This window comes from Epinephelus lanceolatus, chromosome 2, assembly GCF_041903045.1.
Source record: "Epinephelus lanceolatus isolate andai-2023 chromosome 2, ASM4190304v1, whole genome shotgun sequence".
Classification (NCBI taxonomy): Eukaryota; Metazoa; Chordata; class Actinopteri; order Perciformes; family Serranidae; genus Epinephelus; species Epinephelus lanceolatus.
This window is the reverse complement of record NC_135735.1, coordinates 20111392-20138668: the sequence shown is the minus strand read 5'-3', so window position 1 is coordinate 20138668 and position 27277 is coordinate 20111392. Positions and strand designations below refer to the sequence as shown.

Genomic DNA, 27277 nt, shown 5'->3' with positions numbered 1-27277 from the left:
GAGAAACAAAATCCTCTTCACACTTTTTAGGTGGCATTTTTCAGATAAACCGTCAAAGATTAAACAAGAGAATCCTACCAGTCACGTTACCAGTCACACTGATGTTAGTTTGACAGGAGCTGGATCACAATGTTGCAGCTGAAGATCCAGGCTACACACAGGCCACACTGCAGCAGGGGATGGATCACAGTGTTGAGGCTGGAGATCCAGGCTAACCGATTTATCTAGCTATCATCTATTTTTTTTTTTAATTTATTATGTTCTTACCCTTCCTGTTTTTACGTTCTTATCTCATTTAACCTTTATCTTTTGTTATTTTAGTTATAGGTTTTAGTTTTGATGCATTTTATGTCTCTGTTTTAGATCATTCTTACCTAGCTATTAACTCTATTTTATGAGCTAAATAGCTTTTTGTTTATTTGGTTCTTTTTATACCTTTTATCCTATCTTATTGTTTTAGTCCCTCAGCTTTTAGCTCCAGTGTTTCCTCATGGGGGCCTACCACACTGAGAGTTGTTCCTGGTCTCCTGATGGGGGTGCCGTTGGGAGACCGCTCTGACCTGGGTGGCTGAAGGGCACTGCACCTCGGTGTGGATCCTTGTGTCTGCCCGGGTCGGGGTTGTCTCTACGGTGGCGCTCCCTGTGGCCGTGGACCGTGGGCCCTCTCAGTGTGGACAGCCCCCAGAGGTGGCTTTTTCCTTGCCTCGGGTCTCGGCCATGTTTCTTTAGTGATAGCTAGTGTGTGTGTGTGCGTATGTGTATATTTATGTATCTCTATGTGGGGTGGGGGGGTTGGGTTTTCTCTTTTCTTTTAGTTTTCTGTTTTGGATCTTTGTTGTTTTTAACCTCTGTGAGGCACTTTGTGTTACTGTCGTATGAAAAGTGCCATGTAAATAAAGTTGATTTGCTCTTGATTTGAATTAGGAGTTTGACACCCCTGGTCTAAACTATTAAAACCAATAAATGTACTGATGCTGTGGCACAGATAAGGGATTATGATTGATGGACATTATTGTCACCAGATTCCAATGTGAAAAGTATTTTTTAAATGTACCAGCTAAACACAAGCTAAGTGCTAAGTAACTTAACATGTTTACGTGAAGTCTCCCACCCATATAAATGTTGCTGCATCACACAACACACTGGAGGATTAACTAAAGGTTAAACTCCATCACAAAATCAGGACAGGCAGAGGAACTGTTTCTCCTGACAGCATAAAACACATCATGTAACCTGTGCTGCATCTCTGGAGCTGCTGTTAATTCTGAGACCTGATTACTAGATGTCATTGCTCTCAGCTTAAGTCATATTAGTACATACTGGTAGGTGTTTGTAATTTGGTTTCAGTGTCATAAAATACCAAAATAGAAGTAATATGACATATTAGTCAAATTACACACACTGAAAAACATGTCACTGCTCATATAATTTGGGCATATTCAAATGACATTTCCACCCACAATATGATTCAGTTTTACTATGAGACCAATGCTGCCACCATGTGGTACACAACGGAGCAACAAATAAGACTTTGAGATTATGTTCAGTGCACTTTATTTACAAAAACATTCCAGTTAAGTTTCCCACTTTCACGCAAGAAATACATACGTTACATGTACCAGTGATTTATCCCATAGTGCACCTGGTGAGATTACAACAGATCAGAAAGTGCATCAGTACAAGTTAAAATGTGTCTCCTTTTATCAGTTACATCAATGAGAAAAATTGGATATCTTTAATGTGCTATTGGACAAATATCAAATACAACACAGATATGACAAAAGGCAACACTAGCATCAGAATAAAAGCATTAATCAAACACTATAATTCCCATAATCACTTTATTTCATATATTAAATCTACATTTTCTTCAGAAAGACAAGTACCACATGAATTATATTTGATTAAGAAACAGCCTTTAAGTCTACTTTGCTTGTATATCCACAAAAGACCTTTTATCCCAACAGAGTGAACAGTTGTATCAACAATTGCTGCAGGAGACAAGAGTCATGCCTCGGCTGTGTGGCTGATGTTTCCACTGCTTTTGTAGTTTTTTCCAAAAGAAGTTCCCGGTGATTCGGCTGCTCACTCTATGATCTGGAGCACGGCATGCTGGTCACATGGAGGGGGCACCAGGGACTAAAATGTCAAAAAACATTATTCAGGAATAAGTTTTACTTGACAAGCGAATAAAATTCAAGTTCACTGGACACTGATCAAGTCCAGTCCATGCGCATTTAGTTTAAAGTGCATGATCAGGATTCATTTCTGTTTTTCGTCAGTGATAAACGAGCAGTTGTATTGTTTCAGAGGTACAGAAACTGTGAGGTGTGACATGCTTCTAAGGGGACCAGCTGAAGTCATTGTCTCTCGCAAAGACCAATACTCACACTTGAGTCTGAAATAGCAGGGCTCACAGTGGGGCCTCCCTTTTCGGATTCGAACCTGGACTCCAGTCTCAGTTCCTCCGAGATGTCGGTGGCAGCCCACACACTGAGAGGGGGAGGGAGAGGTGAGAAGACAATCGAGGACTTTTAAGAGAAATCCAGCTGACCTGTAACGTGGGCCTTTTGTGTCTAAATTATTTCACCAGATTGTCCGCCACCCAAGCACAGAGAAACACTAAGCTTTGTGTCTGTGTAGAAACACGTAAAGTATATAAATATTCTATTAGTGCTATGTGCGTCTGTACCTCATGTAGAGCAGAGAGACGTAGAAGTGACTTTTACGTCTATGTGCTAATGAGCATACTTCAACTAAGTGTGCCATTTTCACAACAGGCACCTACAAGCAAAGCACGACAGCTATAGGACTCGTTCCACTAAACCAATCAAATGCAGAAAACTAGAGACAGAGAGAAACAGCCCACAGGACTACAACACCAGGCCAGATGCCTCTTGCAGACTAGGAGACAAGCTGGTTAAGAAAGACAGAAACATCGCAAGGTGTCAGAAATGCTTCTGCTAGCATTATAAAGGGGCCTATAAAGCTGATTATAAAGTAACTACAGAAATGACTCTTGCTGATCTTGTTAAAGGTGCGGTCACATTAGTCTTCAGTCTGATTACATTTTCCCACAATGTACTGAAACAGGAAGGCATGTCACGGGTCTGGTGCAGGTAACATATATTGGGCAGAAAGATTGTGGGTGTAAGCAGTGTCCAGTCAAGCTTCAGTCCAAATGTAGCTCAAAATTTAAACAAATTATTCAATATCAGCAAAAGAAAATGCTAATTAAAAGTGCATTGCCATTATGCTGTGTTCACATGGAATCAGGCAGACAGTTGACGAAAGACGAACACCCTAAAGACGGCAGCATAAAGTTGAAATATTAAACTTTTTTTTTTTTAACTGTTTTTATTTTATTCTTCAGGTAATCTGTACAAAAGCAAACAGCACAAACAGAAGAAGTAGGTGAGGTAAAGTAAGACATAAATAACTAAAAACAAATCAATGGTACAATCAATATTAGCTGTAAAATAGATAAATAACAGAAAAAATGAAATAAATAACATAATAATTAAAATAATTCAGTAAATAAGCAGATAACTGAATATAACCTGGAACACATGGAAGGTTGTTAAAATGGTCCAGGAAGGGGTGGATAGTAGTGATGGCCAAATTAAGCCTCATGAAGCATTTTCTTTATTTACTGAGCCCACTAGATGGCACTCATGGCTAAAAGAGAGAGGCTCAAGGAATGGCAATTCAGTGTGCTTTCAACCTTTTGATGAACAAAAAGCACCATCTAGTGGGCTCAGAAAATAAAGAAAATGCTTCATGAGGCTTCATTTGGCCATCACTACTGGATAGAGCCCTGACTGCGGTATCTCGGCTGTTCTAGCTTTAGGTGTGACATCACCTGAAGGTGGAGCCCTATCCCTCGACTTCAGGAAAAAAAAAAATTAACCTTTAAATGGCAATGCTGTGTGACATTACCATTGCTGATATTCTCTGCCAACCTCACCTAAATTATCCGCCTGCTCTACCCACTAAAATGATATGTGGTTGCCGACTATCGTCTCCCTGATTCCATGTTGACATACTGTTAATGCAGTATTTAGAGTTGGGTGCATCAGGAAAACAGCTGGTGGCAGTAATTCCCAGCTTGCTGCCATTAAACAATGCAGAAGAAGGAGGTGCAATGAGATGTTGTAATTAAAAGGAAGCCATGTGGAGAACATGGTGAAAACGGTTTATTCAGTTAATCTATTATTGCATGTGTATGTTATTTATACATTTATTTTTGTTTTAATCATAATAAAAAAATGTATGTGCTCTGTAAATAAATTCGACTTTCCCCGACTATTTGTTTTGTGTTCACACCTATAATGTTTTCATCTGCAGCCATTTGTCATCTCCTCAGTGGAGCGAAAACTTGAGGGACAAACAAGTCACATGCTTCATGTACCTCATGATTTATTTGTCATTGCAGTTTGTCACATTTTGTTTGTATCAGTACACCAACTTCTCCACCTAAACCAAACATAAAAACTGCTGGAGATGCTTTGGGTTTTGGTGAGATTGTGTAATATTGTTGCAGGGATTGGAGCTACTGTGACCGCACCTTAACGCAGCCATGACCTCTCACCTGGAAACAGGCGAGGTGGAAGCAGAGACTAAGGGTCTCTATGACCATGGCTGCCCCACTACCCAGGACACGCTCACACACACAGCAAGTCCTCCTGCCACTGACCATCCTGGGGCAGCACATGTTAACAGTGTGAGGCCACAATGAATGAGAAGACACAGAAAATAACACACAACAACACACATAAGAGAAACAGGCTCTACGTTTGTATGATTAAGTACCTGCCAGGATGAGAGGAGTCAAATGTATTTCTCTGGGATAACAGTGCTCCAGTGCTGTAGCGGGAAGAGGCGTTCCTACTTGGAGCGCAGTAACCTGCCGCAGCTGAGTGTGGACGAGGGTAGCTGAACGTAGTGGCCGAGAGCGGGGACTGACGCACAATGTCCAGGTTGTCCAGAGACTCATACCTGGAGTGAAGAAAACATTAGTGAGAGGATAAAAAGAAAAGACAGGGCAAATGGGAGTCCCACTCGGTCCACATACACTCACCTCTTCATGGGAACCCCAACATAGATCGGTTCTTTGTAAAAGCTGCTGCTGCGCTGACGTATCCAGCTGTTGTCGGTCAGAAGCTGAGTCCTTTTCTTCATCTCCTCCAGAATCTGCTGCCTGTCTATCTCAGCCTTAGATGTGGACTGTCCTAGTCTTTTTTTCTCATCACCTGGACCAATCAAAGTTTGGGGAGTTTTAGCCCATTGCATCACCAAAACAGAGGGGAAAATTATGACAGTGCAGGCCGACTAACCTTGTGCCTGTTGGTGGGGGCCAGCTAATGCTGGGGTAGATAAGGACTTTGCCCTGTGGGTAAAAACAGACAGTCCACAATATTCTACAAACAATACATATCTAAAATAATGATTTTTAAATGTATTCATTATTTTCCCCCAGAAAAATAAGGGATCTATGGTCTACACCAAACTGGTTACATGCTGATTTTGGCTTTAAGGTGGGTTATCCTTTCACAAAAGGTAAAGGTAGGTTTAAAACAGCCAGTCATGTTGCATCATATTATTTGTTTTAGAACAAATAATACGGTGATATGTTTGCAAACATAGTGCACCACCACCTTCATGCCCAAAGCTAATATTAAAAGGTCCTGTATGTGAAATTCAGAGCATCAATACAGCAGCAAACCATTATTTGCTACGTAAAGATATGGTGAAGTGATGGCGTCCTGAGCAGTGAATAAAGCCACGCTCCTTCTCTGTGTGTGTGTGTGTGTGTGTGTGCTGAAACCAGAGCTTCTCTGTTGTTCGTTGTGGCAGACAGCCTGCATGTGTGTGCATGTAAGTGCATGTGTGTATTTCATGGTCTAGCTCATCGCCACAGCTTTGCACTGCACTAAAACTGTGTTTACAACTGATATCAGGATGCTGTTGTCGTGGAAACTTATAGCCCATCCACTGGTTCACCCCCCATTAACACTGTTAGCTCACTGGAATTAGCACCGTTAGCCTCTAGCAGCCAGTTCAGCCAGCTCCATGTTGAGAACCATATGTAGACAACTCGTACGCTCTGAATTTCACATAGAGCATCTTTGCATCTATGATACCGTTTCTACTCCCAAGTCATTGTAACCTAATCTCGTTCTGACCTGTGTGCAGGAGACAGCTGAGCAAAGCCACGGGAGTCTTCAGCCCTGATGTACAGTGTGAAAAGCATTAAGGCCCAGCGCAAGCAGAAGGAAGCCCGGCAGATTCGGCAACAACAGCAATGTAGAAGAGATCATGACAAGTCAAAGGAAAAAAAACAAATCACGTTAAAAAGTTGCTAAACTAAAATTTCTCAAACCAAACCATGATTGCACATACATAAAACATTGTTACCTCTCAGTGAGGATGGAAAAGAGCTGACAATGTTGGTGATATTTAAACAAGGAGAGAAAAAGTTTATGTACCAGGCGTGCTCGGTAATCTTGTCATGGTGCTCTCCTTGTGCTTTACTTTGAGGTTTTGATCCCGTCACTTTCAGCTCATCTCTGTCGGGGCTCCGCTCTTCTTCTCTGCTTTTGTTTGTCAACCCATTCACGTGTGGCTGGGCGCTGGCAGGTCTCTCACCTCCATTGGTCATCTCAAATGTGTTCTGCTTTAAATGCATAGAAAAAGAAAATGGCATGTAATAGAAACGATGCAAAGCACTGAAATTTGAAGGAGCGCTTCATCCCGCAAATGTCAATTACTCACCCTGTGTTACACGGAATTCAGGAAGAAAACACTGTTTTTCTCACATGCTTCCACGGTGAACAAAGAATCAAAAAACAAAACATTCTTGATGAACTGAAGTCATAGGGGATCACATTTAACAACAGTAAACTATATTAAAATGTGTAAAACTCATGCAGTATAATCCAAGTCTCATCTATCCAGTTGTATGCTCACTACTTCACTTAATGTTTAAAACATTTCCGCATAAACAGTCTCACACAAGGATGACTAGTACACCTGCGTTACTTATGTGGAAGCGTTTTAAATATTACTGTTTTAAAAAAGATGCATTTCTTTGGGAAGCACTGAGCATTCAACTGGATATATGAGACTTCGATTATACTGCAACAATTGTGCGAGAGTTTGTAAACAGATGTTTGATATAGTTTTGCTGTTTCATCAAGAACTTCCTCTGTTTTTGGATTTATTGTTCCCTGTGGAGGCATGTGAGATTAATGCTTTCAACCCAAATTCAATCTAACATGGAGTAATTCATATACAAATGATAATTTGGCGGGTTGAAGTATTCTTTTAACATTGGCTAGGGACCCTCAAATTAATTATGCGATTCCTAAAACTGCACTGAAAAGGAGAGGCCAGGAATTGTGCATCTTATTAGCACTGCAAGTGAGGGTAGCAGGTTGTACTGATTGCTGTCAGCACAGCATTCGCAAATGTGTCACAGCTGCTGATTAAAAACACCATCTTGCACTTTAACCAGTCTAATATTACCACAAAGTTGAGGAAAGCGTGAATTCATAGGATCCTGATTAGAATATGGTTACGTTCTGTGGGTAAAGACAGGGGCCATCGTTTTAATGCACTTTAATGTACTTGATGTAAACTGACTTTATAGAGGAAAATCTGACATAGGTTTTAAAATAATTAAAAATGGGTTCTGCAGTTTGGAAAAGGCTCAGAGACCCACACAACATTACCCCTGGCTTCCTGTATAGCTCCCCCTTTACTTCTTGTTGTGCCCTCCGCCATTCTGATTCAAGCCTCTCCTGATCCCGCTTGTATTGCTCCTAAAAAAAGCAAAAACACAAGCACACACATTTGTATGTTGCTTTAAACTTAAGATGCAGATTAGGTGCATGAAGGAGTGTGCTGTGTAGTTCTGAGTTGGAGAGAGGAATCTCCACCTGTAGGAGGCGCTCCTGCTCTTCCTGCCACTTCTCCTGACGCCTTCGATCCTCCTCGCGGTCCCACGACCAGCTGGATGAGGAGGGGTTGAGGGATGGCACCTGGAGCTGGCGATGCACAAACAGACTGTGGGCTCAAACATGATCACAGTGCCGTGCACAAACTCTTTCAACACGCACACGCATAAGTTATGTTTGAACATGCATACAAACATCCTTTGATCATGTGGTGTGGTGACTTACATCAGATATTGCAGATTCTGAGCCTCCTGTGTGAGAAAACAACAGGTCAGCAGAGAGAATACGATACAGTGGCTCCTAAAGATGATCAAACTGCATGTAAAACTGTATAGGACACACACACACACACACACACACACACACCACACAAAGGCTGGGGACACATTAAGAGAAAATCACACAATGGATTATCTGTTCATGCTTCCTGTGTTTTGAGCGTCTTCATCTGGTTTCACACTTAAAACTATACACTTTACTTTGTGTATCCTGCTGACCTCTAACAAATGTTTTGCAGCTTCTTCCTACGTACATTATCAACATAAACTGTACAGTTTGCATCGACTACAGAGCCGTAGGTTAGCAGGCCACTTTATAGCAAACAAGAGTTATAGGGCAACTTATGTATTTTATGACCCTGGACCCTGTTTTCTCATTGTGTCTAAGCAATAATGGGAACAACAACATTTGAAATTGGTTCAGAATTGAGCATGAGGGCAGCAGCAGCGAAACAGATTGCAATGTTACCACTTAAAGTGTGTGCGTTTGCTACTGACAGGCTCCTATTGCTATCATGGGTGACTGACAACATTTTGGAAAGGATCCCAGATAGTCCATTTTGGTAAAGAGTAAATTCCTTTTTGTTTAACCAGGAACAGCCCTGAAATCGCCATCCCCAAACCCACAAGACTCCATTTAAATAAACAGTAATTTTATTATCGTACAAAACACTTCATTCAAAGTCAACAAAAACAAAACAGAACCCAAAAGCATTGTCTTAGTTTGTCTTTTCATTGTTCTAACAGTCATTAACTCTGATTTGGTTGAAATAAACCCTTAATTCACCCAGTTAGATGCAAAAATATGCTGACTCTATACATGCTAAATTACTGTTTATTTGAATGGAGTTTGGTGGGTTTGATGATAGTGATTTTGGGGCTGTTTCTGGTTAAGCAAAAATGATCCTACTCTAACAAAAAAGTCTATCTGTGTTGGGATGCTTTCCATAAAAGGTGTCAGACACTTGTAATAATCTGGGAACTTTCAGTGATGTGTATTGAGGGTGCATACATCCTAAGTGGTTACATTGCAGCCTGTTTTGTGGCTGCCAGCTGCAGCCCTCTCACTAAATATTGTTCCCATTAGTCACTAAGACACAAAAACTTAAAAAAAAGGGGTCCAGGCTGAAAAATACCAAAGTTACTCTTCAAGTATACAGCCCTGCAAGAGGCCTCAGTGGCTTCAAAATATGTTCACTGACCACTAAAACACAGCTGTGTAGGACAAAATGAAGGCAATCATAATTTTGGTCTTTGTAAAGCTTTACCTGCAGTACTTGCACAAATATTTGGTCATAACTATCAAATGTCAGATGGTTCACATGTGCTGTAAGAGGTCTACAGATCTTAACTACACTCATCTTTTTATAGAAAATACCTGATCAAAAAGTCTAGAAGTAAATCCGCACACTACTCTTCTAACGTATCCCCAGCCTAAAGGTACCGTGCACACTGAAGAGGAAACAGTTGAGCGTTGAGAGTTAAGCTTGCTGTAGTAAATAAACAAAGGGTATTCACACACTGCATGACAACACAAGTCTGCTGTGTTCATTTGTTGGTACTGCTCCACAACAGCTAGCATGTTGCTCAGAGTACAGTTTGAAGAAAAAACACCCCACACAGTGCAAACATTTACCACACAAGTAAACCCAGGAGCTGAATCCTGCAGAGCCTGGAGAGAGAAGCCGTTGAAGCAGGACACACGTCAGATTAACAACCACAGAGGACAGCAATATAAAGCAGTCCATGTGCAAAAGAATGGAAAAAGTTGCTAATTAAAAACTACAAGCCATTAAAATAAGAAAATCAATAAAATAAACATCTGCCGCACACTACATCTGGTATGTTATACACATGATCAGTGCCGTCAGCTCTGTGGTTGCTAGGTAAAGCTGAGCCAAGATAAGCAATGTTTTTGTCCCAGTTTGCAAAAACAAAAAGCTTTTTGATTCAGAAATATGGTGATCATTAACGTCTGGAAACGCTACATCTTCACTAGTTTGAAGTTAGGCTGCTTTGATTAAAATGATATAATGGTGGTACACAAGTAAAGTTCTCGTCTAATCTCCATTAATCTTCAGATTCCTTTAATCAGCAGCCCTGCCTTTAAATCCTTAAAGGGACAGGCCACCCAAAATCAAAAATACATATTTTTTCCTCTTACCTGTAGGGCTATATATCAATCTGTATTGTTTTGGTGTGAGTTACAGAGTATTGGAGATATCGGCCGTAGAGATGTCTGCCTTCTCTCAAATATAATGGAACTAGATGGCACTCGGCTTGTGGTGCTCAAAGTGCCACAGAGCAGGGTTTCATGTAGGAACTATTTTTCTTCTACTCAACTATAACGGACAACTGTATCACTGTGCAAAAGCAAGCGTGCATCTACTGCTAGCTCACCAAGTATCACTGCGCTAACTAATATTACAGCTCAGCTGAGGAGGACTCCATTAATGTTTATTTAGCACTGTCATTAGCATGAGCCTCTCCTTCATGAGTAGATGCACACTTCCTCCTGTGTGGTGATTTGGTTGGTGGGTTTAGTTTCGGTAGAATGAAAATGGTTCCTACATGGAACTGCTCACAACAAGGTCTGTGGATTATCTTGAGTAACCGGGTCATGATTTCTGGAAAGAGACGTTGCTGTTGAGTTCTTGAGTTCATCTAGTTCCATCATATTTAAGAGAAGGCAGACATCTCTACAGCTGATATCTACAACACTCTGCAACTCACATCAAAACAATCTAGACTGACAAATAGCACTACAGGTAAGAGGGGGAAATATGCTTTTTTAATTTGGGGTGAACTATCCCTTAAACTTGGCTTTTAATGAATACCCAGCAATTAACCAAGCCAAGCACCAGCTGCCAAAGCTGCTAAAGAAGGCGTTTAAGCTCAAGTTGCAATTTTACCTTTCTCTTTGAAAAATTCAGCCCTCCTTTTCTGATTTTTCCTACTAATATTATCAAAATCTACATGGAGAGGAAGGACAGATAAGTTGAGAGATTGCTCATGTGCACACTGTATATCTGAAGAGTTATTCTTAAAAAAGGAGACAGTGCCATTACAGCCTTTATTCCTGCTATTACCTTTACTCTTGGCTGTCTTGTGGTTGTCACCGAGCTCTCCATGCATGACTTTGCCCTGTAAAACCTGGGCAGGTGAAAGAACACCAACATTCACCTGATAAGCACCACTTATTGAGCTGCATTATCAGAGGCTTTGTGCATCCATCTTTTGAATTTTGGCTAAAACATTGCTCACATTGTCTGTCTGCCCATTGAATTTGGACACTGTCCTGACTGCGGTTTCTGCAGAGGCACCACTGTTGGCTTGGTGATCAGGGCAGCCCATCAGAACGGGCGCTGCGGTAGTCAGATTGAGGGTCACTCTGCTCTGGCCCTGCTGCTTGTGATGACTCCCCTCACTGGTGCTCCAATCTAATGAAAACAACCAGCCATCAAAGCTACACTGCAGACCAAGATTTGTGACCTCTGGTTGGAAGTCAGAGGTCAAATTAGCACAAATAATTAAAGTGGTAAAAGACGAGGCTGCCTTTTTTTGGCTCATTATCTCACCCTTGTTGCCATAGCGCCGAATGTCCATGGTCAGACTGCCGGTCTGCAGGGAAGATGTCATTTGATCCTTCCACTGGTTGTATTTCATGTGTGCCACCGAAACTCCATTAACAGCCACAATCTCATCATCCACACACAGCTGGCAAAGCTCCGCTGGACTGCCTGAGGAGGGAGGGACAGGTGTCAGGGAAATGAAGAAATATGAGGACACCAAAACATAAAAAAAGGTGCCAGCTTCAGAAATTATTTGTTTATCACAAACTGAGCTGCAGTACTGAGGGCAAGGTTTCTGTTCCAAGTTGAAAAGTAGGCCAGTAAGCCAAAACTACATAGCAGCGAGTAAGTGACACCTCTCTCACTTCTAATCAAATATGCATGGTTGAGTTTAAAAGGTCCTGTGTGTAGGATTTAGGAGGATATATTGACAGAAATGGAATATAACATAATAACTATGTTTTCTTTAGTGTGTAATCACCTGAGAATAAGAATTGCTGCATATTCGTAACCTTTGAATGAGCCATTTATGTCTCCACAGGGAGCGGGTCCTTGTCCACTGAGTCCACCATGTTGCACAGCCATGTTTCTACAGTAGCCCAGAACAGACATCCTAAACAAAAAACTGAATTCTAACATGAAACTGCTTTATTTGTTTTTTTACTGGTTTAAATTACTGGGTCCGTTTGTTTCGGAGAGGAGGGTACCTCTGTGGATAATTTGGGTCCTGGTAAAAAGCCTCTGAACGTTTTTCATCGGAAAAGAACAGTAAGGAGGCATTAGTAGGGTTGGAGAAGCACAGATTTCTAACATTAAACTGCTTTATTCAGTCTTTCCAACAGTTTTAATCATCTGATCGGTTTGTTTTGGAGGCTATTTCTGCTGATAATTTGGCTCCCGGAAAAAAAAAAAACTCCTGAACAATGAGCACTATAGCTCCATTTCCACCAAGCAGTCCGGTACGGTTAAGTTTAGTTCGGTATGCATTTTTTCAGTTTCCACTGTGATAAGTTGTGAGTGGTACAAAAGTAACCGTTCCATACCATCCCCATTTTTGGTCACCCCTCTGTTGAGGTGAACACTGCAGTCCGCTGATTGGTCTGTGGCGGACGGTCACTCTGCTCAGAGCAGAGTTGTGGCTTGTTGTGCAACCACTATTCATACCATGGCAAGTTTTACATTAGTAAACTATAACTATAAAAATAAAGAATGTTTTGCTCTCCCTTGCAGCAGCTGTAGTCTGAGAAAAAAAATAAATCACTGGGACGACTGCCGGTGACTTTTAAGGTGGATCTTTACTTGTAATGTTACTCAGTGTATGAGTTGACAACAAAATTTCAATATGACAACTGAGCTTTTATTGTCTCTCTTGGATGACACAGACTTTCAGTGATGAGTGGATCTTCAAGCGTTTAAAAATATATATTAATTTGGACCGGATTATGTGAACTGCGTATATTCTAATTCTCACTTGGCGGCTGCACTTGCCTGAGAAGGACTGAATGCACAAACCCTCTATTTTTAAATATCCCATGGAGAGAGACTCTCACTGCAGCCTGTTCTATTTTGTTCTGAAAATGTCGGCGTTCATTCGTTCTGTGGACGATAAGAGAGGTGCAGGCTTCCATCTGTGTCACTGATATTGAGGAAATACAGTGAGAGCTGGACGGAGCAGTGAGTGACAACAACCCTGCCCACATTTAAGAGTACTGTTTGCAGTGGAAACACTATACAGACCTAGGGTCTAGGTACCATGTCTGAAGGGTTACTGTTGGTTCCGAAGGTACTGTATACCGAAAGTATTTCATGGAAACAGGACTTTAAAGAAACCTGGGATCCACGCTTGGCACATGGGAGACGTTTCATCTATTTGTAATCTGCAATCAACACCACTAGATGGCACTAAACCCAACACACTGCTCCTTTAAATCACTGGCAACATTTTGTGTTTTGTTGCTGAATGCATTTAAAATAAATGCATGCAAAATAAATATTAACACCACAATTTGTGCATGCTGTTGTGTTAATTTGTTTGGGTATTAAAAATCTATAAATACATCTGTCTTTTCTACCACTGACAAAAGGTTTTGCCCTTTTCCAGCCACATGAGAAGCTGCTTTGTCTTGGCTCTTAATCTCCTTCAGTAACATCATTTTTGTGTTTCGATGGTGACAATTTGTCTACGCTCCGTCTGCCCTGAGACCTGTCAGTATCTTGAATTACTGCTCTTTTTATAAGAGCAGGATGCAAGAACAGATTCCCTCTTGGAGGAGCACAAAAAAATAAAATAACAAAAAAAGCACTGAGAGCACAATGTAGCCCTGTCACCAAAATGTTTCACAATACAAGGCTCAAGGCACAGACTCTTGACACTGTCAGCTTAACCATAAATGTGAAGTCAGCGAGCCAAAATTTCAGTAATCCAAAGATAAATACAGCAAAAGTCTTACCAGGTTGAATGTACTTGACTCTTGCCCTGGTGGAGTCCCAGTGAGTCTGGAAACCAAAGTCTGGTCTGCTGTTGGGTTTTAGAGACAGGCTCACTCTCATGTCACTGTGATCCACCTGAAACACACACAAACGTAAAGGTGACACCCTGTGATCCAATGTCCCGCACTTCCTGGTGGAAATTAGATACCTCAGAGGTCTGCTGTACAGATATAGTGGGTGATACACACCGAGGAAGCAGTTCATTACGCACAGTGCAGTGCTATCACCGCAGCAGCCCAATGCCATCTTTGTGAAGTTCATAATGCTCAGGATTTGTTTTGTTGTCAGAGATGCTGATGCAGTACTGCATTAACATTTGTGCATTTGGTGGTTCAGCATTAAACTGAAAGGTGTTTCTTCAACCTTCATTTACTCCAGTAAGTAGTGTTAATATTACAAAACACCTCATACATAGCATCAAAAACTGAACATTATGAGCTTCAGAAAGATAAGCTGGTGACTCAGCGTATATGCACACATTAGGCATTTTAGGGCTAATACGGTTTAAAGGCCCTGCACACCCACACAGGTGTTTTCACTTACTCTGCTGATTAGAGGCTGATTCACCTGCGTGGGCGAAGGAAGACCCTGGAAGAATATTAACTATGGCTTTATTTACCACATTATTTTCCAAATTTGACTTGCTACTCTAAAATATTAATGTTACAGTGTATGCTACTTATAAATAGCTTTTATTAATTAGAGCATGCATTTTGTGGACGCTCTGGCTTAAAGTCTGCCCTCTGCACTTTATACTGCTGCGACTGTGTGCGGCTATTGATGCACCATAATGCACTTTAACATACTGCTTGTTTTTTTTTTAAACAATGTGTTGTATTTATTATGGGCTTTAGGTTATCTAATTATCAGTCATTCATTAACGGTCTTTCTTAAATGTTATTTTTTCTGTTCCCTGCTGGACCTGGGTGACAAAGTTCCCTTGTGTTTTCAACATGTTCGAATGACAGTGAACTCAACCTTGAACTTTTGATCTTTTGATCCTTGAACTACTGATCGATGTCTATCAATGCTCCAAGTAAAAATGTCTTATGCAGGGTTCCAACAGATTAAGGCAAGTTAGATTTGAGTTGTTTTAATGCCACTTGGAATTAAATCTTAGACCAATTTTACAATTAGAAAAACTAAGGGAAAAAAACATGAACCAACATCAATAACGTAAGGTTAAGGGCCATTTTGCCCAAATGTCTGTCTGTTTGTAACATAAAATATGACCTTTTGGGGTTGGGTTAAAAAGTTAGATCTACTTCAAATGCTAAAAAATGTTAAGCTTTCTAGAGTGAAAGAGAGGGAAAAACGAGCACATAACATCTCACATCTCACAAAGTACACATTTTCTGACAAACCATTTACACATCTTCTGGATATGTCCCACTGTGGCTCCATTTTGGAGAAGCGCCCACAGTGTCCTGGAAGCAGTTTTGAAAGATGAAAATCTGTTTCAATGTTAAAGCCATGCTCCTTGGCGATCTAGAAGAGCTTCACTGTGCAAAGCGAGAAAAATACTTGTTGAGCGTGTTGTTAGTGGCATGTAAAAATGGCTTAAGAAAGACATGCCAACCACAAATGAGCGGCTCAAATTACTGTATAATATCTACACAGTGGAGAGAATTACATTTAACATTTAAACTACACATCCAAATTCATATTTTCAATGAAAATTGGCTTTCCCACATGTCAACTATAAGGCCTGCTAAAAGTAAACAAAAAAGGTTTGTAGTAAAGGTATGAGTTTCTCTATTCTGATCTAAATTAAATTATTTAAAGAGTAGAGATTACCAATTATTTTCAGATTTTACAATGCAACGGCAGGAAAAAAAGCTATTTTTCCTCAGTTGCTCTTCCTGAGGTTTCTACCTTTTTTCCCCCCGTTAAAGGATTTTTTTGGGGGTGTTTTCTTTATCCGCTATGAGGGTCCAAGGACAGAGGGATCCCGTTTGCCGTAAAACCCTCTGAGGCAAAGTGTGATTTGTGATATTGGGCTTTATAAATAAAATTGAATTGAACTGAATGTATTTTAGCATTTAAGATTTTTTAAGGATCTGCAGGATCCCTGTTCTAACCACTTTGGCGAATGGATGAAAAAATAATCACTTTTATGTGTTTCTCTAATCTAACTTTGGCTCGTCAGTTTTTCTATTGATCATAGTACACTGTCACTGACCGATAAGTAAAATTGATTAGATAATCCCTGATTATAAAACAGTACTGTGCGATCAAACATCACCAAATCCTAGATACAAACATTACAAGTCGCATCAGTACGGACGCTGCGTGCTGAAAAACAATCCAACATACCTTCAGGAGGTCAACGCTTGCCTTAGATGGCAGGGTCGAGCTTTTGTTGTAGTGGGTCTGCTGGTTGGAATAAGGCTGCGGTAGCAGCTGGTTTTGGGTGTAGGGCTGATGGTGGTAGCCATTGGTTTGGAAGGAGATCTGGCTGGAGAGGGTGGCAGCTTTCACCTCCTCTCCCTGCTCTGTGCCATTCTGCTTCACCTGGTGAGCTTGCCTGTGTGTGAGTGAAGCCTGGTGTGGAGTTTCCAGATGGGCGGTCGCAGTCTGTCTCTTGAGGGAAGATTTGGTGGCTGGAGAGAGAGATTCCTCTTTCTCATTTTTCAGCAGCACCCCCTGGTTGTTGTCGACCTGGAGATGAACAAAAACAAGATGTGCTCAGAGGGACAGCTACAGATTACTCTGATTGCGGCATTTACTCTGCAGCACTGACATGTGAGTGTGCTGATGTCAGACAGTCTACAATCAACAGACCTGTGTGGAAATAAGTGTGTGACCTCACAGTGAGTTAAAACTGTTCCCAATCAGTGCTTCTATTATTAATGATTAGGGCAAGAAAACAAAGGTAACACAAGCTCACTCACATATAGTACACACATGCCCCCTAACACACTAACACACAGACACACACAGACACACACAGACACACACAGACACAGACACACACACACAGGAAATGCTCCCATTACATTAACTGTCTTGAGCCTATTTGGCTGACTAAACAAGTCCCAGTGCACCCTCTTGAGCGCTAGCCTTCTATTAAGACAGAATTAGACCCGTCCAGACTGCAAAATAAAATCAGCAGGTGGTAGGTCCTTTACATACTAAAAGCTCCGACACACTAATTTCACATTTCGCTGAGAGAAACACAGACTTATCTGCTGTTTATCTCTGTCCCACCACCGTATCCATCACCATAATCACCAGCTTTTTGAGAGCATCTCGGTGTCAAAATTAGACACATTTCAGGGTGTAAAGCCTGAATGAATCATGGGGATGGGATTTTGAAAAGTGACAGTGTTGGTAAGAAAAATCCATTAGACAGAGTGTTGCAGGTTTATCTGAGGTCAACAGAGGGGGAGGATGGTTGTTAAAAAACAATGGTTAACAGGGCTGGTTAAATGTTTTATGTACGCCTACTTGTATGGCAAAAAGTTACCCCTGAAATGTTTAGTTTTTCAGGAAAACACAGCAATGTGATGCTGAAACAAAAACAAAGACCAACCTAGAGCTGCATCGTTTTCCAAGAACTAATAAAAACACATCAAATGGCCACACAGCTGCACCATGTGTCACGTTCCTTTGTTATGATGACCATGGGAGCTGTAGTTTATTTTGAGTCGGTCACACCTGGACTGTCCTGCTGACATAGATTCTTGCTAGTGCCTGAATGTGCACTAATTACTTAGCCTGACATCACTAGACCAAATTGTAAATGCAAATTACCGGTGGTCTGAAACCTCATTTCATTCACTTCAAGGGCCGTTATCAACGACCGTAGATCAATATGCTGCTGGACGCAATAAAGAATGAAAAACAATAACTGTCCAGCTTACTACTAATGGAAGTCCATGGTGTTGGTTGGCACTCTGAAAAGCATGTGAGGCACTCTGATTGTTAATTAAAAAGTCTTTTATTACCATAATTTATGGACTACCAATGCCTTTCAACTTAAGTCAGCACAGTGCAGCACTTCCTATTTTTTCTTCTGCCTCTGAATACAACTGGATAGACCTACATCCAATCAGTGCAATGAAACACATGACGCAGCGCTAAGCGACAGACAAATGAGATGAGCTGTGATGGTTAGAGCTGCCCCCTAACAGGAGACCTAAAGTTAGTCGACCAGAGAGGTCATTGGTCGGCAAGATTTCTTTGGTCACTTAGTGGCAGGAAAAAAAGAAACTCTATGAGGAGCTGCGCCTTGTCAAAATAAATCAAAACCTGTATGACTGGACCATGTGGGAATTTAATCTGAAAGGACAGACACAGGAAGTGGCCATGCTCAGCAGTCAGACAGGAGTCACATTACAAACCAATCACAGCTGACAGATATCTTTCCCTTCTTCCGTAAATATTCAGTCTGATAAATACTGAACAGTTGATCATGTTAGTGCAGGGCTACCCAGAGCTTTACATCTGTCCCACAGACGATAGGCCTACACACTTATAAACAGCTCCTGGAAGAAGATCAGCTCTGCACTCAGGATTTCAGGTAAATAGGCTGTGATACAGTGCTTGTTTAGGTTGCTTAGTAATCTCAAAAGTAACTTGCCACCACACTCTTGAAAGCTGTCACAAAAAAGGCAAAAAAAGAGTAGCGCCCAGCACCCGACCTCACGCATGCCAGGCAGGTCAAGAGGCAGCATGTGTACGGCCCCTAATTTCCAGGGATGGTACCTGCGGTTATTCCACAGGCTAGTTAATAACATGTCGGGCAGGAAATCCAAAGTGTGGGATCATTTTGAGAAGGTGAAGGACGAACCCAAGGTGATATGTAAACTCATCTTCATTGGTCGACTACAAACATGACGTATCATCTGAAACATGGAAGTAGCTACATGCCCATTAGCCACTTAGCACAATCATTACTGCTTCGCCGACAGCGTCATTAACAGGCGGCTCGCTCAGTGTGTGACGTGCACTTGTAGATAAAATATAGGCCTATATTAATGAAGGTTCATTAGTACAGTTTTGTATTTCTCTGCAATGTAGCACAGTGTTAACAATGTTACTGATACTATTCTTTCTCACACCTTCAACTCAAACCATTGTGTTGCCCCGCCCAAAATATATAATTAAATAATTAAATTAATATCGTAAAAATACGGGTGACTAGTTGACTCATGGCCCTAAATGATGACTATTGGTCAACTAGGAAAATTCTTAGTCGGGGGCAGCCCTAGTGATGGTGTAGCATCAAAATATCTTAAGGAGTGTTGCCATTTTTGCCATCAGAATTTGAAAATAGTACAAAATAGTACAAAAAGTTATACAGCTAGGTTTATGCTCACTATAATGTCCCCAACACAAGGGACAAAATGACGTCAAAATTAAGACCACTTAGTCTAACTCATCTACATTCAAAGAGCAACAGTGCTGTAATTGTGATACCCAATGAACTCACATTGCATAGTCTCGGCAATGAGGACACCCTGGACTGTTTGGTCCCAAAGGGCCTGGCCGTGATTGCAGAGGAGAGACGAGACGAGCCCTCGGACCTCCGGTAACCACGAGGAAGGCTGGCTGAGCTGGACCACGACCCAGCTCTGGAGAGGAACTTATAAGAGCCTGCAACCTGCTGGCCTCTGCCTTGTTCCACAGCTGGTTCCCATGATGTCTTCTGGATCTCTTCCTGAGACTTGTGGCTCTGGTGGGACAAGTCCTCCTGAGGATCATCTCCTGGCAGACTAACAGCGTCAGCGCAGGATGGAAGTTCGTTGTGACTCCACATGGATCCAGGTGGATCCCTGGTGTTGGTTGACTTCGTGGTCACATTTGGCTTTAAAGTTGTGGTCAGGGTGGAGATTTGGTTTGTAAAAACATTTTCGGGCTTGACCAGTTCAAATGTTGGCTGGGGAGGAGCTGGGCTGCCCTGTGCTTTGACTTGAGTCTGGGAGCTGAAGGGGCAGTCCAGAGAAGGAGTGGTAACTCCTGCTCCATCTGTAGCCAAGGAGGCAAGGTGGGTCTCCTCTCCCAGGATGTTCCCATCAGAGGCAGGCATGGCTCCAACTGACGATCCCTGAGGATACGTAAGTCAACATTTTCACCACAATTATACAAGTTCAACACAACCAGGGATACTCGCTCAGATCAGGGAGGTAAGAGCAAAACTGTAAACATACCTGGGTGTGAGGTGAGCTGTGGGAGCTCAGTGGAGCCGTGGGGCTGAAAGGTGCCTCTGTGGCGTAGCTGCGGGCCAGCAGAGCCCGAGTATGTGGCCGGAGATCAGAGCTGGATGATTTTGTTGGGGGAGAGGTGGGGTAAGGACGAGGGGCGGGGTTATGTTTGCGTGGTGACTGCTGGTCTCTGGAGAATTGGTATGGAAGGAAAGAGGAGCAAAGGTAACAAAAGACGCAGAGGGGGGTCATATTACATGAGTTCACTGTGGCGTACTGAACAATTACCAGTCGAGGTCAGCAGCTTTTAAAACACACTTTAAATTAATTGTTGGTGGCAACAGAGTTTGGAGGTCAGAGATTTTCCATGACATCTGGATCAGGAGCGTACCTCTTTAGCAGTCCACCTTGTGATTCACTCTTAGTCACAGCCCCATTGGACATCTGGTTAATGACATGGTCTCTGTCTTGGGACTTCCTGCGGAGGTCAGACTTGGTGCTCCTGCGACGATTCTTCCACTTATTCAAGTCCTGAAACAAATTCACAACCCGATGATACCTTTGCTCATGTGCATAGAGCTACAACGTAATGTCATTATCAATATTTTAAAGCTCAAAACACATTTTGTTTCAGTTGATTATAGGAAACCATCTTCTTGTTGAGATCGAAAGTTTATTCTTGACAACTACAGTTCCTAAGAATTTAAATTTAAGGAATTCATTGGTGTTACCGTAATCAGAGTGTTACAACTACTCACTACAAAGTATATTTGGTAGCGTTCTTGAGCTTATATCTTGATCATATCACACAATCATCCTTAACAGATGAGTTTGTTATAGTGATGTAGATATTCAAATTAGAAACCTTCGAGAACACATTTTCAATTCTTAAATCAGCATGGAAGAGAAGTCCTTATAGGGGTTTATCGTTGGCAATTTTGGCCCTGCCAGGTCAAGCCATGCCTTGCAGATTTGCATTTCCTAGATCAGTGTAAACATGCCAACTGTGCCCAAGATGGACCATCTCCACAGGTGGGCAAAAAGCGCACCTGGCTGCCTCCAAGTGGGGAGCGTAGACATCTCGCCAACTAAGCCAACCCTTAATCCCTTTCATCACGTATTTCCCTATCAAACACACGTGTTGTGACACTTAACTCAGGCTATCAGCAGGAGAACAGAAAGAAAGAAGTTTTTTTTTCTTGGTTCTTCATAACTTCTAACTGAATCTGTTTTTTAAAGTTTCATTTCTCTTCTAAGACCCTGTTCGTACTTTAGATATCCACTTTATTTGATGTTTTTATGCTCAATTTCAGCTGTGTAGGAGTCGTATTAAATTACTGCTGATGAAAACCTCAACATTTCCTTATTTTGCTGCTTCACAATAAAAAATTCTAAATAACAAAAATACCAAGGGAATTTATTGTGAAGAATTTAGAGGAAATGAAATGTGTTTATCACCGAATTAACCAAACTTTGTTAACGGCTTTTCTTCAATGAAAACAAGTCTGCGAATACCGCAGGGAGGAAGAGTAAAAGCAGAAACAGCCACAGTGAGATGTGAGATGAAGAGCAGCAGACATCTCCGCAAACAGCTCACCTCCAACAGGTAGACTTCTTTCACCTGCCCTGCTGAGTGATGGAAAAACACTCACAGCAAAATAACAGGTGACCTTTACCCGAGGATCAGTCATCATCAGACAAGCTGTCATCAGATAAAGACATAACTTCAAGTGGGTAGCCCTGCTTTAATGGAGACACAAATCCCTACCACACTGGGGTGACGCAGTCCGAGTGAAACCAAACCAGTAGATGTGTATGGCGAAGAAAACAACATAAAAGTTTGAACATCAGAAATTTGAACACCTACAATTCCAATGACAACCAGGCAAACTTCATCTGCTGAAGAGCATACTGCACTAACAGCTGCTCAACTGACCTCGTAGTGAGATTGTTTTGTCAACATCTTTTAATTGTAAGATTCTTCCAGACTTACATCGTGCCACTGAGCTTCACTGTCCTTGGCAGCAACGCTACACTTGCGTTTGTCTTCTTGATTCCACTCTCCTGCCATGCCAGCGTCCTGGTCCACATCATAAATGGTGCTCCCATCAGGAACTTTACGCACAGGGTAAACCATCGGGATGTCGCTGAGTGATTTGCTCCTGGTTCAGACAGACAAAGAGGCAGGATATGGAAATAAATGAATATACAGAGCAAAGATTGTGTTTAAAACACTGCAGCAGCGTCGGGTAGCATGATGAATAGTAGGTATTGCAATGCAGCGCACACAGACATGCCATTTAACACTGACAACTAGTTTCTGCTCAGCTCACACACACATCCAGAAAATACTGTACATCACAGGCCGGTACACCACAGGATTAACAGCTGCAGCACGACACATTCTGCATCCAAACAACACAATCCTTAGCAAAGTGTGAGCAGGAGAGCCGCATGCAAGTCAAGTAACGCAGCATTATAAATGGCAACAGATGCTGCTGTCTGGATAACACAACAGCCATGACTTGAAACAAGTAATAGCACTGCTGTGGGCAACAGAGGGTGTCAGACGTGACATTCAAATAACTTACAGCTGCATTTAGCAGGTGGTATATCAAAAACTGTGACATAATTTGATGGGAGGAACCGAGACTGTGATTACAAACAATCCTGTAGTTTGTCATAAATTCTACTGTCAAGTCTCCGCCTGGGAAATTAATAGTGGGAGGTATACCGAGTGCTTCATCTTTATGAATAGGCATATTATGTTTGCAGCGTAATTTTCTTTGTAGGTGAACTGAATACAAACAAAAGCACAGCCAGATGAAGCAGCAGCAAAGCAGTGATGATCGGAGCGGTCTCAGATAGCTTTGCCCAAAACTTCAGGACTCACCAAATCCAGCCAGGGTTGACCTGAACTGGTCTCTCACGTGTGACCTGGATTTGATTTGCTCTACAGAACCAAAGAAAAGACTGATAAATGCCATAATGCATCTACATATAAAAAGACACCTGGTGGACAAAAATAACTAACTGCATGGTAACAAATGATAAAGGCCAGTCATGACAAGAGGAAAAAACTAAACTAAAAAACACATTATTTAGAAAAGAGGCATTGTATAGCTCACTTAAAGACAAAAGAAGAGGCGATGTTATTTCACAGATACGACACATGTGGCTTTTGTGCCACAGCTGTAACACAAACCACTCACATAGAAGATTGTGACAGGAAGAATGCATTTAATGCACAATATTTTAGTCAGTTTATTGACCCATTTTTAGCCACACTAAACCCTTATCAACACAGAAAGTCAACTAGAAGACATTAGCAAAGCAAAAACAAAGTTTATTCATGTAGGACATTTCACACCAGGTGGAAGCACAATATGCTGCACAACACTGAGCTACCACAGAAGTTGCAGGCACATCACTATGTAAAGAGTGTATAGATAAACCATTAGACATATGTAAACACAATTAAAACAGACACAAATACGCAAAGTAAAACCATTTAAAAAGAAGGAATAAAAATTAATACATTAAAACCAGCAACCGACCAGTGAGAATGAAGATGTGGGTTAAAACCAACAAAAGAAGTAAAAATAAAACAGAATAATTAAGAGCGGTCAACCAGACTAATGAAAGGTGCACCTAAAAAGGAAAGTTTTGAGTTTATTCTTAAAGGGAGATAGCACTGAAGCACACCTGACATGATTCGAGAGGTTATAATTTAAGGAGAATTTAATTTCAAAGCGATGTGTTTCTGCAACTGAGAAGAGCAAAGCTCAAATATAAATCAATTTTTAAAAAAAAAACAACAACACAAAAAGATATTTTTGGCAGATATGTAGATGAGGAAAGGTTGTGTTAGGGAAGTGCATATTTATTTTGTAACGCTAGGTGGTACTTGGACTGTAAATAAACTGGGTTTATTACTATTGGGTGGCAAAAAAACTGGGGAATTTGTTGAAATACTATATGAGTTAAAAGAAGAAATGTAAGAAAGGGGTAGGGACATAAGTTTTACTTCTATCTACTCCTTTTCAGACACTGTTATCTTTGTCTTGTTTGTTTTTTATTTTTGTTCGAAATAAATGCTTTCATTCATTAATTCTATTGGATGTTCCAGTGATTTGGGGCATAAAAGCTAAAAGCAGTTTTACCAATTTTCCCTGAGACCCGGGGAATAACCAGACAGCCCGTACCAGATCAACTGAGGGGTCTAGCTGGTTCATAGCTCACAACAGCTACGTTAGAGAAATACTGGGGTGCTGCACTGCGTGGGGGCCTCAAATTAAAGCATTAAAATTTTAAAATCCATTCTAAAACTCACTGTAAGCCAGTGTAACGACCTCAGCAAAGGTGTTATGTGGCAATATTTCCTTTTTCTAGTTGAAACTCCAGCAGCTGCGTTCAGGAGCAACTGCAGTCAATTGTGATTTCTTTTAAGATAATCCTGTTAAGTAGTTTATTCGACTGGAAATAAAATGCTCCAGTATCCTCCTGGGATAAAAAGCCTTACCTTCGCAATATTTCTTAAGTGATAGAATCCGTACATAACTTAGCTGTTAATGTAGCTCTAGAAAGTGAGGTCAGCGTCCAGGATGACACCATCCAGAGACACTTGTGACAATCTAAAAAAGATACTGTCTGTTAGCCTTTGCCCCAACAACCTGGATTTCCGGCTTGTAACAATTCAGCTGTAACAAAAAAAAAGAAAAAAAAAAGACTACACATCCAGTTATCAATAACCTTGATGCAGTCTGACAGTGTGTAATAATGGCTTACATCATCAGGGGAAAGGGGAATAGACAGCTGTGTGTCATCAGGTAGCACACATTGTGTTTCAACAAGCACAAACTCAACAACGATTGGCCTAAAATTAGTGCTGGCACAAAAGGTGCTAGAAATAGCATGATTCCATTATGGCTATCAAGGTATGACACGACATATGACTCATCTGTTGAACTACTGTGAACTACTGAGTCACTCAGCGCGATGCTGTTAGAAAGTCATCACGCCGTCAGCACTATAAAAAAGGTGCCAGAGTACATGTCCCACAATACAACGTGCAGTATTTAGGACAACATTAATCAGTAACAGTACGAATTCAAAGCACATTTAGTTTAACTGATGACCTCATAAAACATTTGATAAACAGGACAAAATTTGCCTATCAATGTTAAGTAGTTTGCGGACAGATTAGAGATTTGCAAATGCAAAAATAAGTGCTCTTTGCCACTGTGGGACACAAACGAGGTAACAAGTAGGGTAGTGTGTTAGAGCTTGTGCGAACAGTCTGTACAGTGTGTTAGGGACTGTGTGTGTGTGTGTGTGTGTGTGTGTGTGTGTGTGTTAGGTGTGGATCTTTAGGACAGGAGTGACTGTTCAGGCTTGGGAGAGAGTTTTTCAGAGAGATGGTTTTGAGGCTGTCCAGGCGTAGCAGAGATGCCTTGTACTGCATCAGATGTCACAAGCCAGGAAATGAAGTCAAACACTTCCTCGGGAGAATCTGAACCTTTATGGCTACAGTGAAAGAAAATAAACAGAAAATGCATGAAATAAGTACAATACTATTAACTGCAGGCTTAAAAAAAAATAACACAGGAAGTCTTCTAAAGGATAAAAACATAGGATAAACATTTGCAAGAGGTTGGGTTTGGTAGTTTTAGCTTATGTCATCTTTCTTGCGAAGTAGCGCTGGCTATTTTTCGGTGCCAAGTAAACTCGGATGTAGGCCCAATCCCAAAACACCCCTTGCCCCTACCACTTAGGCCCAATCTGGAAATCCATCAGTAAAAAAAAAAAAAAATCTTCCTTTACCTCTGGAGGCACAGCCCGGAGTTTTTCGACTAATGGAAGTGCAGGGGCCTCACGCCCTTCACTTTCGGTGGTGCCCCCAGGGAATCGCAGTGTTGTTTACAAATACTTCGGGTAGAAAACCAGCAGAGTTTAGCTATTTATCACATTTTTCACGTCACTATATCGCCGTGTAGACTAATCTGATGTTTGTAAAGTCTATAAACACAATGATTGAACAAACGTTACTATTTCTGCGTGCACGTTTTGTAATTAACATGGTTATCGTAGGTTAGCTGGGCTAACCATTAGCTGTTAATGTTAGCCGTTAGCGGTGTCTGTAATAACCATAGACTGTATGAAAATAAGGTAATAACTCAATAAATGGTCCGTGAATAAAATATTTTTTTCCAGCGGATATCTTAGTTACAACATGATTGAGCTAGCAAAGCAGTTTTGTGTTGCTATGCGTGGTATTTATTCAGTTATGGGAAATCACGATGTCTAGAAAGCATCAGTGGCTGCAGCTGACAGGGACAGTTAGCAAAGCTAACATCAGGACGTCATCTGTTAAAAGCCTCCCGTTGTCGGATACGACATGAAACTACTCCAGTTAGCTCAATCATGGTGTAACTCAGACATCCGCTGGAAAAAATATTTTTTTCACGTTGACGAGACGGCGTTTTGGGTGGAGCGGTCGCTATGGACGCGGAGATTGCTGTTTCTGTAGGTACACATTTCCTGGGGACACCTGCACGTCTTGGCCGCGCCCCTCCATTGTGATTGGCTAAAGCGCAGCATCGTTCAGACTCAAAGCCCCACCCTTCCCCCCTCTCTAGTCGTCTTTCACACAGGGCTGCCGACAGATTCTACAATGTAAATTGCAGAATCTGTCTTGACAGATTCTTGTCTTAAAATTAACTAACCTGACTCCTACTATGCCAATGTCTCAGTTAGCTAACTAATAGGGATGAGCAACTGCACAATTATCTGTATCTGTGTCTGTACCTGTTTAAACTAAATACATTTTG

At 41.4% G+C, this 27277-nt stretch overlaps 1 protein-coding gene across 9 annotated transcripts in view; it reads right to left on the bottom strand.

Moving 5' to 3' along the window:
• Positions 1–1537: 1537 nt before the first annotated feature.
• LOC117253078 (LIM domain only protein 7) overlaps positions 1538–27277 on the bottom strand; it is a 48616-nt gene continuing 22876 nt past the window's right edge. For 2 of the 9 annotated variants that reach the window (XM_078174976.1, XM_078174978.1), the window contains exons 10-31: positions 23341–23400; positions 22441–22609; positions 20839–20978; positions 20454–20637; positions 19736–20350; positions 16615–16959; positions 14259–14373; positions 11815–11976; positions 11501–11676; positions 11326–11389; positions 11149–11208; positions 8184–8209; positions 7941–8048; positions 7734–7823; positions 6489–6676; positions 6186–6230; positions 5337–5389; positions 5081–5252; positions 4813–4998; positions 4592–4700; positions 2391–2493; positions 1538–2139 (exon numbers count right to left, since the gene is read on the bottom strand). In XM_078174976.1, coding sequence (XP_078031102.1) covers positions 2117–2139; positions 2391–2493; positions 4592–4700; positions 4813–4998; positions 5081–5252; positions 5337–5389; positions 6186–6230; positions 6489–6676; positions 7734–7823; positions 7941–8048; positions 8184–8209; positions 11149–11208; positions 11326–11389; positions 11501–11676; positions 11815–11976; positions 14259–14373; positions 16615–16959; positions 19736–20350; positions 20454–20637; positions 20839–20978; positions 22441–22609; positions 23341–23400 — 3193 coding nt within the window. In that variant the 3' untranslated portion in view covers positions 1538–2116. The remainder of the gene's footprint in view (positions 2140–2390; positions 2494–4591; positions 4701–4812; positions 4999–5080; positions 5253–5336; positions 5390–6185; positions 6231–6488; positions 6677–7733; positions 7824–7940; positions 8049–8183; positions 8210–11148; positions 11209–11325; positions 11390–11500; positions 11677–11814; positions 11977–14258; positions 14374–16614; positions 16960–19735; positions 20351–20453; positions 20638–20838; positions 20979–22440; positions 22610–23340; positions 23401–27277) is intronic. The other 7 variants (XM_078174981.1, XM_078174989.1, XM_078174982.1 and 4 more) reach the window with 7 other exon arrangements.